Below are 17,657 nucleotides of genomic sequence, written 5' to 3'. Positions count from 1 at the left end.
GATGTGGAGAAAATGCACATTATGTGTAAAATGACAGTAGATGTGAAAGAGAGTAGCAGCTAGGACATAGATGAGGCAAAGAGATAAGAAAATAAATAACGCAACACAACTGAACAAGACGCATGCCTCTTTGATATTGTTAGAGACCACATGATGCACATTTGACAGATTGTGATTGTACTGTTGTACAGTTGTGGACATGAGTTTTCAGACAGACAATGATTGGTTTTCACAGTTGGCTTGGTTCAGTGTTTTTAGATTATTTAGGTTATTTGCACATGCCAACTTTTAGACAACGGCACAAGCACCTAGTTTTCCCAAGCACAGTTGCTTTAGGAAAATGCCAGTAGACATTTTCCTGAAGAGACTTTCTTGGCGATTTTGTCATTGTTCTCGGAGTGCCACCGGCATCTTTCACTCTTTACTGTGAAATATATAGAATGTATATATACAATGAGTATGTCTCTTATTTTAAAAGAAAACCTCTCATGTAGAAAAAAAGCTATAAACCTGCAGATATGGGGTTTAATCTGCAGTTTAATAGCATTTTGAACCAGCACCTGCACTTAGAGCTCAGCTGCAGGAAGGAAATTAACTTTATTCCTCCCCGAAGCATTCGACTTCCAGTCAAAGAGATGACGATGGCATGGCTTCAGTCACTACTCTGTGTATAGAGAGCGGTGGCAGTAACCACACTCGCGGCACTAACTGATAGCTGGCCCTAATGATGAGCAAGCTATCAGTCAGCGCCAAGGGAGCTCTGAACTGATGTTGAACCGATCCGGCAGCCGAATCCTCACTTTGTTGGTCCTGGCACTAGCTGAACTTTCTTTGACGCCCTGAAGTCATCTTCACAGCAATTGAGCCTCTCTTTAAAGATCTTGATGATGGTTGATTTAGGGTTAATATCCTTTGTCAAACTCTTTTGACACAAAACAATGATAACTACAAGTGTTTCCTTGAAGAAAACCATTAACAGGAGAAAACAATATTTTCAAGCACTCACCCCCTTTTAAAACAACCAGTCTCCTCTTATAATTCAAATTCCATGAAAGAGTGATGACAAGGAAGCTGTTAACACTTTCTCCTGAGCCAAATCGATCAGTGAAATTATGTAAGCAGGTTAACATTTTGTGGCACAGTTGAAATTCTGTGAAAATTGTGTTTTTTTGTGTTAAAGCTAATTTTCATGGCAACGAATGACTCCTTTTTGCCATTCATATTTTCACTCTTCATAACAATCTAGTTAATGGAAATTGTCAATATAAGGTAATAAACTGAAGCAGTAAATTTTGTGGCAACCTAAATTTGTGTCAAGTCTCAAATTTTGACCACGACTGTATGTAATCTTTCTTGTCCATAATGTTGCTTGACTGTAATGCATGTTTCTTGCTTTTAATATGTTTCACATAATAAGAAATAAAGATCTTTTGGAATTTTTCATTTATTGGTGTTTGTGTGCCATTGAGTAGAGGTGAGGTATATTTGATTCTAGATCCAAAACCAATGATAATATATTTTGGCATATAGTTATATTGTTTTCTATACTGTCAATGCAAATCAGAGATACAGTTAAACATTTATAATGAAGAACGTCGCTCTTACCCTGTAACATCCCCCCCCCACCAAAAATAAACCAAACATATAGAAACTACCTTTTTTGTGTCCCATCCCTGTTTGTTAAGTGGTTTATCAGTCTCTGAAGAATTATCTTCCAATCCGGGCACAGTCAGCAACAACACTAAAATAACATATTTAAATGAAAATAATCAGAAGGTTTTGACTTTTTTTGTAACTACCGTATATTGCAAGCAGTGTATTAATTGGTAGAGTTTCAATATTTTCATTTACAAAAAACAAATAACTTGACACAATTTGAAGATTTCTAAAGTCTAAAGTATATCTAAAAATGAATATATAACACACCAAAAATGCAATTATTTTCACAATTATATTTGTACTGTTTTGGGACTGATGTGATTAAAAGGGTAAATCTACAATCCACAGAATAGGAATCCGATTGCTGGAGGTCCCCCAGCTGGGACCCCCACGGTTTCAATAGAGCCATAGTTGTGATTTTGCTCTGCTGGTTAATTCTGATGGAGACAGAAGATTCAGGACCCCTGTTATCATCATCGATAGTGGTCCCAACAATCAAATATTTATGACCTATGATGTGGTTAGACAACTTGTAACTTTAAGGCACACTAACTCATAGAATCCCACTTCTGTTATGGCTTAACGATTTCATAATACTAAACAGTATACATTAACAAAATGCTAATTTTATTATAAGACTGGAAAACGTATACAGCAATTTTGACATGGATTTACAAAGCAATTACAAAAGCTTCAGTGGGTCTAAGATATATATGTGTATACATACATACATACATACATATTGCATCATGGGATATATATCCCCCATCCTAGTATATACATATTCCCCATCCTGGGCCCTATCCTGGTATATGTCCCTTATCTTGGGCCCCATCAGGGTAATACGTCCCTTATTCTGGTATATGTCCCTAATCCTGGGCCACATGCTAGTATATGTCCCCCATTCTGCTGCTGTTCTTTAATGATGTGGAGGTTCTACTCATTCAGGTGTGTCAGGAGGCAAACAAGAAGCATGTCCCTTTAAATGTCCATGTCGGTTTATTACGCCATAAACCAGGCAAAAGCAAAAAGGAATACAAACAACCTTTAGTTCAGGCAAAAACAAAGTAAAGAGTCCTTAAGGCAAAGCCTCTGGTTATCCAGTCCTGTGGGCACACAGGCTGGACAGCATCCAGTCCACTGGCTTAGTCGGGAGACCATAACACACAGGAGGCCTTCTCCCTCCTAACACACAGACCATGTCCCAAACAACGGCCTCCATTTTATACCTTAATCACATTAAGAAGTATGTGGGTAGCAAGACCCGCCCATCTTTCAAACTACCAGTAACCTGGTCCCAAGAGCACTAAACAGTCCTCTTAGTGCTTACGTGCACTAGAGCAACACTCGTATGAGGACAGCTGCATAGTCAGGTAGAGAACAGGGTGCTCCTCCCCGTGTATCTCCTAGGAAAAGACTGCTCCTAACCCAACATCTGAGACGTCTGTTTGGAGTATAAACTCCCTCTTGAAGTCGGGGGGCAACCAGAACCGATTGCCTACACAGAGCCACTTTCATTTCTTGGAAGGTCGTCTCCGACTCTGCAGTCCACTTGGCCATTGCTCATTTTGTCCCCTTAAGGAGATCAGTCAGGGGTGCGGACATCATGGCGAAGTTTGGAATGAACCTCCTGGTTTCATAATGGTCTCGGCCAAGATTGGATTGCTTCCACTTTAGTGATTTGGGGTTTGATTTCGCATCTACCCATTACATATCCCAGGTATTTGGCTTCTTCTTTCCTCACGGCACATTTTTGGGGGGTTTATTGAAAACCCCGCCTTCCTTAGAGCATCAAACACCGCCTGGACCTTTTCCAGATGACTTTCCCAGTCTGGACTGAAGATAACAGTATCGTCCAGGTATACTGCGGCGTATTTCTTGTGGGGCGCAAGGATTTGATCCATGGCTCTCTGGAAGGTGGCAGGTGCCCCCTGCAATCCAAACGGCATGCGGACATACTGGAAGCATCCATCTGGTGTAGAAAACACAGTCTTCTCCTTGGCTCCCTGAGACATGGGGATATGCCAATATCCCTTCATCAAATCCAAGGTGGTTATGTACCTTGCTGGCCCAAGTCTCTTGATCAGCTTATCGACAGGCGGCATCGGATATGCGTCGAATTTGGAAACCTCATTCAAATTCCGATAGTCATTAAAAAATCTCCATTCGCCATTGTGTTTTGAGACCAGGACAATCGGGCTTGACCAACCACTCTTAGATTCCTCAATGACCCCGAGTTTCAGCATACGAGTCACTTCTTTGGAGATCAACTCTAGGTCGGGCCTCAGGAATCCGATAGGGCTTCAAGTTCAACCGCACAAGTGGCTCCGTCACAACCTTGTGTTCTATGGATCCTTGTGCACCCCGGCAATTCCAAGAACCAATCCCTGTTCTTCTGCAGCAACTTCTGACACTGCTGTTTTTGGGCCTTCGTCAGCGTCTCCGCTATTGCAACTCCTCCAACCTTGCCTTCTGGTTTGACTAGCAAGCATGGAGCTTCAACAGTCTCTCTGTCTTGCCACGGCTTGATGAGATTGACGTGGTATATCTGGTATGGCTTATGTCGTTCTGGTTAATGAATCTTATCCACTTCACCAACCTTTTCCACCACTTCATACGGCCCTTGCCACTTGGCTAAGAACTTACTTTCCATGGTAGGAATCAGTAAAAGGGATTGAACTTCCACACTCTGGCTGACCGGTTGTAGACCCTGGCCTGCGCCTTTTGTGCCCGGAGATGTTCTTTTATGATGGGCATCACCTTCGCAGTCCTCTCCTGCATCAGGGCGACGTGCTCGATAACGCTCCTGTGGGGCGTGACCTCGGCTTCCCAGGTTTCCTTTGCTACATCCAGGAGACCTTCATGGATGTCAGCCATACAGAAGTTCAAATGGCGAGAACTCAGTAAAGGCCTGTGGGAACCTCTCGGATAGAGAACAACAGATACGGGAGGAGACAGTCACAGTCTCCGGCGTCCTTTTCTATGACCTTCCTCACCATACTCTTCAGAGTTTTGTTGAACCTCTCCACGAGGCCAACTGTCTGAGGATGGTATACTGATGTTCTCAGTTGGGAGACTTGCAGGACCTTAAATAATTCCCTCATCACCTTACTCATAAAGGGAGTTCCCTGGTCGGTCAGGATTTCCCTTGGTAACCCTGTCTGGGAGAAAACATGGACTAACTCGCGAGCTATACTCTTGGTGGAGGAGTTTCTCAGGGGGATCGCTTCAGGATAGCGGGTGGCATAGTCCAAGAAGACCAATATATATGGATGCCCACGAGCAGATTTAACCAGGGGACCGACCAAGTCCATAGCAATTCTCTTGAACGGTACTTCAAGGATGGGCAATGGCATGAAGGAACTTCGAAAGTGAGAGTTGGGTGCGGTTAACTGGCACGTAGGGCAGGACCTGCAATACTCTAATATTTTCCAGTGACATCTGGGCCAATAGAACCTTTGCACAATCCGTTCCTGCGTTTTCTCCACTCCCAGATATCCTCCCAAGATATGTGTATGGGTCATGTCCAACACCCTCCGTCTATAGGGCCCCGGCACCAATAACCGCTCCACAAGCTCCTCCCTCACTTTCGTAACATGGTACAACAACTCCCCACTCAATATAAAATAGGGAAACCTTTTGTCAGTCCCCGACTCCTGTGCAATCGCATTTATGACAGTGACATTATTAAAGGCTTCCCTCAGAGTTAGGTCCCTATGTTGGGCGAACCCAAAATTCTCGCTGGTCACCCCTAACTCCGGAATGTCAGACTCAGGGGACACTACACCCTCATCCCCTACAAGAACACAAAAGGGAAAGCCGTCCGACTTCTTCAGGGTTAACTGTTTTTTTAACAGAGCCAGCGAACACTGAACCCTTCCCCCATAGATCACAAAACAAACGTAAGTCCAGGGCCTATAATAATGGGGTGCAACAAGTCCTGGACGACACCAACCTCGTGAGACTCAGTACCGTGAGCCGTTTCAATGTCCACTCTGGCCATGGGGTAGTCCTTAACATCGCCATGAATGCATGCATCGTACTCCAACCTTTTTCCCTGGGATCAGCTGGAGAGGTAGTGTGGCCCTCACAAGGGTCACCAGACTCCAAGAGTCCCATTACCTGCTAACCGTTCACCTTCACGGAACAAGCTTGTGGTCCCTCAATGGGCGGACAGTTCACACTGCAGGTCGGATACGCATAGTATGAACAGCGACGTCCTATGCTGCAGTTCATCTGCTCGGGGGTCAGGGAACAACAGGTGGATATATGGCCTGGGCCGTGGCACCTCCAGCAAATGACATCACCTGTCACCCCCCCGCCCCTTTGGACCATGGATGCCCCACCCCCTTTTGGGCCTCCGCCCCCTGTTGGGACCCCCAGTATGGAGTGGGCTGCCTTCCCATGGAACCCTCAACCCCCTGGTATCTCTAAACCAGTCAAAGCAGTTCATCGGCAATCCGGGGATCACCCTGGGCAACCCAAGTCTGTATTTGTCTCGGCAGGGAATGTACAAATCGGTCCATCACCACTCGCTCTTCCATTTGCGCAAGCGTAAAGGACTCCGGCTGCAGCCACTTCTGGACCAGGTGCAAACGGTCAAACATTTGGAAGTGAGGGGGTTTGTTACGGTGATACGCCCAGCGGTGAACTCGCTGTGCCCTGACAGACAGTCACCCCCAAGCATGCCAGAATATAAGTTTTTAGATTGCCATACTCTTTGGCGTCCTGCAAAGCTAAATCATAGTAAGCCTTCTGGGGCTTCCCCATCACGTATGGCACCAGCACCTCAGTCCACTGCTTTGACTTAAGTCTCTCCCTCTCGGAGACCCTTTCAAACACGGTCAGGAAGGCCTCTGTGTCATCCCCTGGGGTCATTTTCTGCAGGGCTTTCCTTACTGCCTTTCAGATGGAAAACTCGTTTAGTGACCTTGTCAGAGCTGTCGCTGTGCCATGCATCGCCTCTGAAAGTACCTCGATCTGCTGCTGCTGACGATGCTGATCCTGTTGCTGCTGCTTCTGGAGCTGTATCTGCTGCATCAGCAGCTTAGTGGTCTCTTGTTGCGCCATTTGTTGCTGCTGAAATAATCGCTAGTGCTGCTGGTGTTGTGCCTGCTGCACCTGAACCAAATGTTTCAGTAGGTCCTCCATTTTGTCTGGCGTCACTTGATATCTTTTAGCAGACTTCGCCCAGGAAATGCAGTCCATTCTGTAGCAGTCACACGTATCTGCTGGGAACGCTGCCCACACTGCCAACACCAATTGTAGGGGTTCTACTCACTAAGGTGCGTCGAAAGACAAACCGGAAGCATGTTCCTTTACATGTCCATGTCGGTTTATTACGTCATAAACCAGACAAAAGCAAAAAGGAATACAAACAACCTTTAGTTCAGGCAAAAACAAAGTAAAGAGTCCTTAAGGCTAAGTCTCTGGTTATCCAGTCCTGTGGGCACACAGGCTGGACAGCATCAAGTCCACTGGCTCAGTCTGGAGACCACAACACACAGGAGGCCTTCTCCCTCCAAACACACAGACCATGTGCCAAACAACGGCCTCCATTTTATACCTCAACCACTCCCAGAGGTGAGGTATGTGGGTAGCAAGACCCGCCCATCTCTCAAACTATCCGTAACCTGGTCCCAGGTGCACCAAACAGTCCTCTTAGTGCTTACTTGCACTAGAGCAACATTCCGGGTTACACCACAGAGATCAGCCATATCAGTGATACATGCCTCCCATCAACTATGCGTCCGTTAGCCACCTTTTCTATGCATAGAAAACAAAAATAAACCATTATACTCACCTATCCTCTGCTCCCCCGCCAATCGATCAATGCTGTCTTCTGAAGCCACCAGCTGACTTCAGCGTGCAAGCAATGGGAGTACACGACGTCACTACCATGCGCCACCCAGTCACGTGCATGCAGACGTCAGCTGCTGGCCTCTGATTGGCCGACAGCGCATATTGTCTGAAGATGCACATCCAGTTTAAGTTTCTGCTGGCGTCGATGGACCACTCACCAGCACGGGGCCGGGGGCAGTGGCGACCTCTGCAACCGCGGTCATTATGCCCCTGATGCTGTAAAATCTAAAATCTGGTGACGGATCTGCTCTAAATATCTTTTACATTCTGAAAACAACAAATATTGAAGTAGCAGTAAATATCAAAATTGTCATGGGTATTGATCAAAATGGGAAACCACGAAGGTCATGGTGTGTATATCAGACACTGTATGAAAAAAATTGAGCTAGTGTAATTTTTCCAGAGAACTAGGAAATGAGAATGAAGTGCATGTTCAAAACGTAATCAATGAAACACAAATTACAACTAATAAAGGTGAATCTTAAATGGAACCTGTCATGTCCCCAAATGTTATTAACCTGCAGATAATGTGCAGGTTAATAGCATTTTAAGTGTAGAGACGGCTGTCCGTCAACATGCTAAAGTATTCTTACAGCTGCTGCTCACTGTATACTAAGTAGAGACTGAAACCGCGCCGGCCGCGCCTCTGGGAGAAATGAAACTTATTTCCTCCCAGCAGCAAGGCTTTCGGTGCAGTGGGCATGCAGCTTTCTCATAATTACAGGTTATTAGCATTTGGGGAAATGACAGGTTCACTTAATTGATTGAATGCAGAACAGTTTGCATCTCACTTAAGACTAAACATATATATTAAGGTTGTTTCAGGCAGTGCTATAGCATGGTTTGTGATCAGCTGAAAAGCACCATCGCACCACCTAACAAATATAAATCCAATTTTAAAAATAAAAAAGTAATAAAATTTATATATAACTATGTTTTTAAGCGACTATTTTATTGAGGTGAAAAAAAGAAATCATAAGCTCACCTATGTTTCAAACTTTAGATTGGTTTGTTCACTATCATCATTAGGAAAGGCTAAGTCATGCAAATTTCCCAGCTTTATAAAAACCTAGCCTCCTCTAACCTTGTGCCAAAAAACAGCAGCCATGTGTTCTTCTAAGCAGCTGTCTAACAATCTAAAAATGAAAATGGAAAGCTATAATAAAATAGCAAAGCATTTTCAAGTTGCTCTTTCCTCAGTTTGAAATGTAATTAAAAAATGGAAGTTAACAGGAACAGTGGAGGTCAAGATAAGGTCTGGAAGACCAAGCTAAATTTGAGTGAGAGCTGCTCGTAGGATTGCTAGAGAGGCAAACCCCCGCTTGACTGCAAAGACATTCAGAAAGATTTAGCAGACTCTGGAGTTGTGGTACATTGTTCTACTGTACAGAGGCACATGCACAAATATGGCCTTCAAGGAAGAGTCATCAGAAGAAAACCTCTCCAGTGTCCTTACCAACAAATTAATTCAGTGTCAGAACATTTTGGAAACAAGTCCTGTGGACCGACTCTTTAGCCACAATGGTCAAAGGTATGTGTGGAGATAAAAAAGGGCACAGAATTTCAAGAAAAGAACATCTTGCCAACAATTAAGCATGGGGGTGGATCAATCATGCTTTGGGGTTGTTGTGCTGCAGCTAATGGCACAGGGAACATTTTACTGGTAGAGGGAAGAATGGATTCAATGAAATTTCTACAAATTCTTGATGCAAACATAACACCATCTTTAAAAAAGCTGAAGTTGAAAAGAGGATGAATTCTACAAATGGATAATGATTCTAAACACACGTCAAAATCCACAATAGACTACCTCAAAAGGAGCAATCTGAAGGTTTTACAATGGCTGTCACAATCCCCTGACCTGATCATCATTGAAAATCTATGACTAGACCTCAAAATAGCAGTGCATTCAAGAAGACCTAGGAATCTCACAGAACTAGAAGAATCTTCCAGGGAAGAATGGATGAAAATCCCTTAAACAAGAATTTAAAAACTCTTGGCTGGCTACAAAAAACATTTACAAGCGGTGATACTTACAAAAAGGGATGCTACTAGGCACTAATCATGCAGAGTGCCCAAACTTTTACATCAGCCCATTTTCTTTTTTGTAATTTTTAAAATGTAAAAGAGTAATATATATATATATATATATATATATATATATATTGCCTAAAATACAAAGGAAATGTGTCATCTTTAACTTTAGGCCTTTTAGAGATTATTTCATCTTCAACTTGCTTAAAGTGCACCTGTTAGCAGAATTGTGCTAAGTAAGCTACATACACTGTCAGGTTGGCGTTGTTACAATGATTAAAATTATACCTTGGTTGCTGAAATCCCTCCTGTGGTTCTTGTTTAATGTTTATTTGCAGTTTGGATATAATCAGATTCTGGTGCTTCGGGGTAGCCTGTGGCACGGCTTTATGTGGTGCTCTGCTTACATATTCATCTATATGCGCTTATGACAGGTCACTGTGCCTTCACTGACCTGCCTCCTATTTTACATAGTATATGCATTATGTGGGGTTAGAAAAAAAAAAAAAAGACATCCAGGAAAATGGTGCCCCTGCAGGCGCTGTTGCATCTATCACTTGTCGATAGATGCTACTGTGCAAGCACCGCGGCAATTTTGCTGGAGACAATTTTTTTTGCTTTAACAAAATAGCCGAGGTGCCTGCGCAGTAGCAAGAATCGGCAAGTGATAGATGCTACAGCGTCTGCTCCATTTTGCTTGATGCACTTTTTTTTTTCTAATCCCACATAATGCATATGCTATGTAAAATAGGAGGCAAGTCACTGAAGGCACAGTTACCTGTCATAAGGGCATACAGAATATATGAATAATTAATTTGAGCACCACAGCGCGGCACATAGCATAATATAGTATAAGGAATGGTATGCATATTGGTTATATGCGGGTTGTTGTGAGAAGCCTCGACACTATGACAGAATATAAGTTTTAAGTATCTAAAACGTGGTATACAGTACCTTCTTACTAAGATACAGATGATGCTGTTTATGAAAGGTTTAAAAAACAGCCATCCAGTGTGTATAAGTACTTGAAAAGGTATACGCAGAAACGAAAACAAACAAAAAGAAATGGGCACTAGTGTTTTTTATTAAGTAAAGTATATATTTATGGAGTATAAAATAGTGATTTTTGAGGGGAGAGTCCCACTTGTTGAGATAAAAATACTAAAGAGCCAATTCATTAAGACTGGCATGCGCACCACAGTCTTAATAATGGCTAGCTGGTGTATGAAGAGCCTAATTAATCAAGAGGTGGACACCAGTTAAGAGATGCGCTTAATCTATTACATGGTGTGCCCCTCTTGATTAATTATTCACATCGTACATTAGCTAGTCCATACATTATGAATTAAGCTCATCTATTAACTGGCATGCGCATGTGGAAGAAATGTATGCCAGTCAACGTAAATTGGCAAAGCTGCCCCAAACAGGTGTGAAAATGCCAAAAGTCACAATATTTTTGCTTAAATTCCGATTTAACAAAAATCCTGTAATATATTAAGGTATTTTAAGCCAGAATTTTGGTAAAAACCTTAAAGAAACAGGGAAAGACTTACAGAGTTTGAACAGAACAAAAAGATGCAAAAGTATAACTAAAGCATCATGAGCGTGGTCAATGGTCAAACTGGTTGTAGTAATGATGGTAATACAGAAAATAATATGATACAGCAAATAATTAGATTATTGTTTTGTATTAAATGACAGCGAGTAACAAAAAAGTAAATACAATCACAAAAAGATTTGGCTCTGGTTTATTGCTTAGAAGCACTGAGCAGCTAAAACATGGTTGGAGGACACTTATCTTCAACACCAATCAGATAAAATGGGGAGTGCTTCATGCTTAATCTCCTGTTTGGTCTCCAGAGAGTTGCTTAGTGATGCCGAGATGCTAAGATGTCTTCGGTAGCAGATAAGACAGAATGGGTAGTGGTCTATACTGAAACTTATATTTATTAACTTATTATTTCATAGTTTTAAAAGTTGAAGGTAGACTTAAGTCTATCGAGTTCAACCTATAGCACAAAATGTTGATCCAGAGGAAGATAAAATCTCCATGGTACAGACGCTAATAACTTTATTTTAGGGGAAAAAATCCTTACTGACTCCATTTATGGCAATCAGATTAGCTCCCTGGATCACAGCTCCATTACAGAATTTAGTACCCATTAACCTGTTGTAATATTTTTGGAGTGAATCAACCATTACAACATCATGTGGCAGAGAGATTCATAGCCTTAAAAGTAGAGAATTTGAGTCTATAACTATGATTAAACATTCTTTCCTCAATGAAGAGGATTCCCCCTTGTCACCAATGCAGCCTTAGGTGTAAAAAGATCTCTGCACTAACCCCTCATACATTTGTACATTGCAGAAAGACCACCGCTAAGCATTCATTTTTTTCAACCTGAATAATCCCCAAGTTTAATAACTGTGACTATATGAGGGGAGGTACAGTACAGACCAAAAGTTTGGACACACCCTCTCATTTAAAGATTTTTCTGTATTTTCATGACTATGAAAATTGTACATTCACACTGAAGACATCAAAACTATGAATTAAGAGTGTGCAAAGCAGTCATCAAAGCAAAAGGTGGCTACTTTGAAGAACCTAGAGTATAAGACATATTTTCAGTTTTTTTCACACTTTTTTGTTAAGTATATAATTCCACATGTGTTAATTCATAGTTTTGATGCCTTCAGTGTGAATGTACAATTTTCATAGTTATGAAAATACAGAAAAATCTTTAAATGAGAAGGTGTGTCCAAACTTTTGGTCTGTACTGTATGTCACTTGACAAATGTTAAGGTTTTAATATTAGAGTTAGGACTGTCCCATAAGGGTTACCGTGACGTTGGTGGGATGGCTTTTACATTATTTTGATCAAAATTATGTTAACTAAATACCCTTTATTATTTATTATTATTTTTGCACTGTGGGATTTACCCATTTACTTCCAGTTATTTGGGTATTTTGCTTGTTTTTGGTTTTTCTCTGTCTAGTGGCCCTATGTGAACATGCATTTACATTTTGCACGCACATCAATTTACGTTTCAGTTCAGACTCCCAGGTTTTTTCTTTGATCTTAGTGATGAATGTAGATCAATATGTTTTGCGGTTATTTGTGAAAATATTGGAATTTTGGTGAAAATTTTATTTTCAAACTTTCAATCTTTATATCCTTAAATACCATTTCTTATATGTCTACTTTACATCTGCATCAATTTTCAAATGTTATATTATTTTGTTAAGATGCTATAAGGGTTAAAAGTTTAGCAGCAATTTTTCAAATTTTCAAGAGATTTAGAAAACCTGTTTGTTTAGGGTCCCATTCAGAATGTAATTGAATTTGAGGGGCCTATATATTGCAAACTCCCTAAAGGGGTTTACCATTTTAAAAACCACACCCCTCAAATACTTAAAAAAATCAAAACTGCTGTCGGGAATTTTGTTATCCCTTAAGGTGTTGTCCAGGAATTTATGCAAAATGGATTGAAAAAATAATAATTTTACAAATTTTTCACTTTTACAAGGGATAGCACGAGAAAATGGACTCCAGAATTTGTTACCCAGTTAACGTAATTCTGAGCGCGTTGATATGCCATGTGATCAGAAACCTCTGATAGGACAAACAGTAGGGCTCAGAAGAGAAGGACCACCATTTGAATTTTGGAACACAAATTTGGCTGAAATAGATTGCAGGCACCATGTCACATTTGCAGGGCTCCTAAGGTGCCTAAACAGCAGAAACCATTAACAAGTAATGCTATATTGAAAGCTCCACCACTAAAGTATTTTATCCAGGGGTATAATGAGCATTTTGAACCCACAGGTACTACACAGAAATTGATAACATTAGGTTGTCATACTAAAAATTTTTATTTTCATGAAAATGTTGATTCAGCCACAAATGTTTCACTTTTGCAAAGGTTAACACTAAAAAGTGGACCCGAAAGTTCATTAGCCACTTTCCTCTGAGTGTGGCGATACCCCAGATATAGTCAAAAGGTTCTGTTTGGACCAATGGCAGGGTTTGGAAGGGAAGAAGTGACATTTGAGTGTATATTTGGCTGGAATATATTGCAGACACCAAGTCTCATTTGCAGAGCCCCTAATGTACCAATGAGGTATGCTAAAGGATAAAGTCAGTGAAGTTATAGTAGCGATTATAGCGCTTGGGTGATCTCTCTTTTCAATTTGTATTTTGATTAGCACATGTTAAGTCGATGTGAGCAACTACCAATCAATAAGATTATGAGAGATCCAGCAAGGTAGAAAGTAGTAGAAAATATAACTTAATAGAAAATTCTAAAAAACAGCCCTCAGACTAAAACCACATGAAATCATCACAGAGAATAACCACATATATAGACCAAAAATAATGAACAAAACAGCCATCAGACTGCAAACACACAAATCATATACACAAATGACAATACATATACGTGACCAGCAAAAATATAACCAGCTAGGATGTGTAACATACCTGGCGGCGTCCTTGCATGGTGGTCTATCTCCCACTGTGCAAGAGGGCGCACTTGATCTCCTGTCCAGAATGTCTCTCTGGCTTCCCTCCATGCTGTCTGTTTGTGTCTGTGTCTGTTTCTGCTGCTTAAGGGCGGCGCCCGATCACTTCCTGCCTTTTGTACCTGCTGTGGGTCACACCCCTTGTGCGTCCTCAGCCTATCGCTGTCTGTCTCTTGGTATATAGCTCAGCAGCTCCCTTCTATCCCTGCCTGAGCATAAGTGTTTCTTTCAGTGTGTGCTTGCACTCTGAATGTGCCAGGTCCCGTTCTGTGTTCCCTGTCTGCCTTTCCTGGAGGCTGTATTTCCAGGCCTGTCTGAACTTAGTCCTGTATTTCTCCTGCCTTGCGGTGTCAGCTCCCGTGTCTGAACTTAGTCCTGTATGTCTCCTGCTTTACGGTATTAGTTCCCGTGTCTGAACTAAGTCCTGTATGTCTCCTGCTTTACGGTATTAGTTCCCGTGTCTGAACTAAGTCCTGTATGTCTCCTGCCTTGCGGTGTCAGCTCCCGTGTCTGAACTTAGTCCTGTATGTCTCCTGCTTTACGGTATTAGTTCCCGTGTCTGAACTAAGTCCTGTATGTCTCCTGCTTTACGGTATTAGTTCCCGTGTCTGAACTAAGTCCTGTATGTCTCCTGCTTTACGGTATTAGTTCCCGTGTCTGAACTGAGTCCTGTATGTCTCCTGCTTTACGGTATTAGTTCCCGTGTCTGAACTGAGTCCTGTATGTCTCCTGCTTTGCGGTATTAGTTCCCGTGTCTGAACTGAGTCCTTTCTGTGTTCTCTTGTCTGTCCTGTCTGAACTTGCTCCTAGCCTGTTCCTCCCGCCTGTTAGTGGCCGATTACCTAGACCCGCTCCTGTATCTAGTCTGTCCTGTCTGAACACGCTCCTTGCCTGTTCGTTCCGCCTCTCTGGGGGCAGTATTCCCAGACCCGCTCCTGTATCCCGCTGCAGTGTCGGTCTCCTCCGTACACTCAGTTCCAGTCTGAACTCTCTCCTATCCTTTACCTGTTTTGCCTCTATGCCCGTTCCCTTCCTTTTTCTGCAGAGTCTGAACTCGTACCTAACTCCTGCCTGTTGTCTCTGTACTCCCGTTTGTGAGTTTGTGGTCCACTCGCTACTTCACTGCAAGTACCCTGTGGGTGTCTGGCTCTGCCTTTCCCTTCCTGTCTGTTCAGTGTGAACAGAGCCCTGTCCTCCCTGCTCAGTCTTCTGCACTCTAGCTGTGCTTACCTTTACCCGCCTGCCTGCATACCCGCCTGCCTGCATACCCGCCTGCCTGCATACCAGTCTGCGTGCCAGTCTACCAGTCTGTTCCTGTATTCCCCTGTGTGGGTCAACAGCCGTGTCCGGGGTCTGTCCTGGAGTAGCACCTGGTCCCTCTGCTCGGTTCCTCCTTGGTGCTCTGGCGTCGTATGCCGTCGTGCCACCTTGGTCGGATCGGGCAGATACTTAGTTACGCCCCTCCAGGCATTCACTCTCCGGCACGGTCCAGTGGAATCACTACCAATCCCACGCACACGCCGCTTAGCCCGGGCGTGTGCATAACAGGATGTGATAATTCTCAAATCTCTATAACACACCTGAATATGTCATATGAATTGACTCTTGTAAAACCTAGGAAAAAAGAACAGTCTCACCGTGCTTCCAGGTGCTGTCCTCACCAACGGGTATGATCCCTTACTGAGTCAATCAGGTATAGATCCTATTAGAATTAACAAAAGGTGGGGGGGGCGATTTCCGTAAAATACTCACAAAACACCCTGAAAAAATGGACTCCTAGGATCAGATCAATTGATGCCCCATGGTGCTATTGACGCGTTTCAACTAGCGAATCTTCAGAATAGGAAAAGTGGGTCTAGTATACCAGCTGTTATGGCTGAATCAATCCCTTTTCTACTTGTGAAGGAAGATTGTCTGGCACTGTATACTTATGGGCACGGGAGTTTAAAAGTCCTGCCGCCCTAGTCACTTCTGCTGCGCTCCTGTTTGGGACGCACTAATGGACCGCATAAGTAATTTCCGATGCGCTACTACCTGGAGCGCACTCATGAACCGCAACCATCACTAACGGCGTGCCATCCACATTAACAGAAGACGTGGTGTCCTCCAAACTGGAGCACACCCCTGGCCTGCAGATATCACTTCCAGTGCATCACCTTTGTTGTTAGGGATGTCAATTACTGCGTCCCTTGTGATGCTGTATAGCAGAGCGTTCACATAGGGTGAGACACTCACGTGACAGGTAATCAAAAAGTCATAATTTATATATGTGGACCACAAAACACATCATATAGACCCACAAACAAGAGTAATCATTTCATGATTATATTCATCATACCTCAGTTTATAATAGAGGTATGTCCAAAAATAGATTTTTTTATGAATATGGTATTGATGGGAGGAGGCCGAGTTATCAACAATCACTCCAGCCGTCCCAGGGAGAAATTCAGAAGTCCTACAACCCCTAAAACATGAGGGAGGACAGGCAAAAAAAGAGGTATTGGAGACATAAAAAGCAGAAGGCACTGACCAAAAATGGTGGAAATGAATCCCAAATGGATGAGCACACAGATGATAAGGAGGGGGGAATCAACAATGGTACTTGGGGGATGCTAATAAACCCTACAATAACCTAGGGCTGTACATCTGCCTGGCAGTGGAGGATGGCACACTAGGGGGAAATGAAGTGGCACCCCCACTCAACGGCGGATATCCCTGCTACCCCTATATATCCCTTGTCTAGAGGAAACAACTGTAAGTCAATTTCGTTGAGACTCATGGGAGCCTGTGTTTGAGATGGAATATCCATCTCGTCTCACATTGTAAGACCAGTTGTCATCCTTGGCATATTGATTTTATCCATTCCCATAAACATCTCCATTATGGGCGGTGTTCATGTGTATGGCCAAGGGGGTATCGCTTTTGAGGGTAATGTCCCTAAAGTGATCACCAATTCTTCTTCTGAGTTCCCTAGTTGTCTTCCCTATATATTCCAGGCTGCATCGGCATACAGCTCTATATATAATACCCTTTGTACGGCAGTTTATAAAGGAGTGAATCTGATATTCTTTGCCAGTGACACTGCTCGTAAAGGTAATTCCTATTGAGATGACTGGGCAGGCCACACATCCACTACACTTGAAACAGTGTAATACTTCCTAAATAGTAGTGACTGTCCGTTTCGGAGACATAGCAAGTTTGTTATGGAGGGCTTGGACTTCCTGCTGACAAAGAATGTCTTCCTTTTTGACAGCAAGTACTTCCACCAGCTCAGGGGAACAGCGATGGGAAGCCCGTGTGCCCCCTCGTATGCAAATCTGCTCCTGGGCTGGTGAAAGGAAACAGTTGTCTTTGTAGAGGAGAGGACTCCGGGCGGTGGGGGCGTCGTAATGTGCCATAGGTACATTGACGACATCTTCATAATATGGCGTGGCACAAATGAGAGTTTTAAACATTTTGTTGACACTCTCAACGTCACTCGCTTTCACTTTTGAGACAAATGGCACTAGGCTCTTTTCTTGATATTCTTATTGAAAAGATGCCCAATGGCACCCTGAATATCAGTACATTCAGAAAGCAA

At 42.8% G+C, this 17,657-nt stretch overlaps 1 protein-coding gene across 4 annotated transcripts in view; it reads right to left on the bottom strand.

Moving 5' to 3' along the window:
• CRTC1 (CREB regulated transcription coactivator 1) overlaps positions 1-17,657 on the bottom strand; it is a 581,448-nt gene that overhangs the window by 268,219 nt on the left and 295,572 nt on the right. For all 4 annotated transcript variants that reach the window (XM_073684981.1, XM_073684999.1, XM_073684990.1 and 1 more), the window contains exon 6: positions 1,656-1,741. In XM_073684981.1, coding sequence (XP_073541082.1) covers positions 1,656-1,741 — 86 coding nt within the window. The remainder of the gene's footprint in view (positions 1-1,655; positions 1,742-17,657) is intronic.

Source organism: Phyllobates terribilis, unplaced genomic scaffold (assembly GCF_046119375.1).
Source record: "Phyllobates terribilis strain yellow unplaced genomic scaffold, ASM4611937v1 Scaffold_1__5_contigs__length_1240528914, whole genome shotgun sequence".
Classification (NCBI taxonomy): Eukaryota; Metazoa; Chordata; class Amphibia; order Anura; family Dendrobatidae; genus Phyllobates; species Phyllobates terribilis.
The sequence above is the reverse complement of the archived record's forward strand: the minus strand, read 5'-3'. Positions and strand labels throughout refer to the sequence as shown.